Source organism: Polyodon spathula, unplaced genomic scaffold (genome assembly GCF_017654505.1).
Source record: "Polyodon spathula isolate WHYD16114869_AA unplaced genomic scaffold, ASM1765450v1 scaffolds_1020, whole genome shotgun sequence".
Classification (NCBI taxonomy): Eukaryota; Metazoa; Chordata; class Actinopteri; order Acipenseriformes; family Polyodontidae; genus Polyodon; species Polyodon spathula.
The window spans coordinates 1-1,026 of NW_024472507.1; the positions used below are offsets into that span (position 1 = coordinate 1).

At 38.2% G+C, this 1,026-nt stretch overlaps 1 protein-coding gene across 1 annotated transcript; it reads right to left on the reverse strand.

Annotated features, from left to right (window-relative positions):
* Window positions 1-8: 8 nt before the first annotated feature.
* LOC121309218 (polyadenylate-binding protein 2-like) lies at window positions 9-937 on the reverse strand (the record flags this gene model as incomplete). Its single annotated transcript, XM_041242123.1, has 3 exons — window positions 785-937; window positions 359-465; window positions 9-96 (listed from the first exon to the last, which is right to left on the reverse strand). Coding segments are annotated over exons 1-3 (279 nt in total), but the record flags the coding sequence as incomplete, so codon positions are not given.
* Between the last annotated feature and the right edge of the window lie 89 nt (window positions 938-1,026).

The following is a 1,026-nucleotide window of genomic DNA, read 5'->3' on the forward strand; positions in this document are numbered from 1 at the left end:
AAACATACCTTTATGATTCTACCCCTAAACAGTGTCTCATCCAGAGCCATGGCTGTCTTCACAGAGTCCCGGTTTGAAAACTCAATGTATGCAAACCTGAAAGAAAAAAGATCCAAACTCTTAAGACACACTGCAGTATATCAACACATTAGCAAATCCCTCTCATTGATCACTGTGCCGGTAAATAGTTTGGGCCTAAATGTTGGTCACTGTTGACTTTGCCTTATGATAGCTTGTGGTAGCTGCCGTGTCAAGGTGTACCTTTGTTAGCGATTGTAAACATGAACAGGATGTTGCATGTAGCACAGCATATAATCCAGTGCAATAAACAAAGTGATTTCCTGTCCAGTGCACTCACCCCTTAGGATGTCCGGAGAATTTGTCACACAAAATGGTCACACGATTGACTGGACCACAGCCGTTGAAGTGAATTTCCAGCTCATCTGCAGTTGATCCATAATCCACCTTAAAACAATAAAACAAAATGACTAACGACACTTTAAAATTTCTGAAAAAGAAAACACAGACCATACAAACATGAATGTGTGGACAAGGACATTAACATCTGTAGATTAGGACCAATAATAAATAAACTATTTGCTTTTCAGATGTTAGATAAATCAAACTGCTCTAATGTGTCCATTTTATTTCTAAAGCAAATATCTAAACTTGATTGGTGCCATGTTGTCATGGGGTCCAGATGACCTAAACAGAGGTTTTTCTGGCAATTAAAAAAAAAAAAAAAAAAAAAAAAATGACACTGCCAGATTACCGCTATACTTACATTGCCTACATAGACCGATCTGTTATCAGCATCCACCTTCTCTTCAGCAGTCATTGGATAGAACACACCTACAGACCCACACATAGGAGAAATGACCTCTTGCACATCATAAACCTGTAGATATACCTTAACCCAAAACCTAAACAAGCTATATTTAATGTAATAGGACACATTTTAAATCATTATTACTTCGGGGGGGGGGGATCCTTTGTTTTGGCTACAAACTGTTGCATCCTATTTTG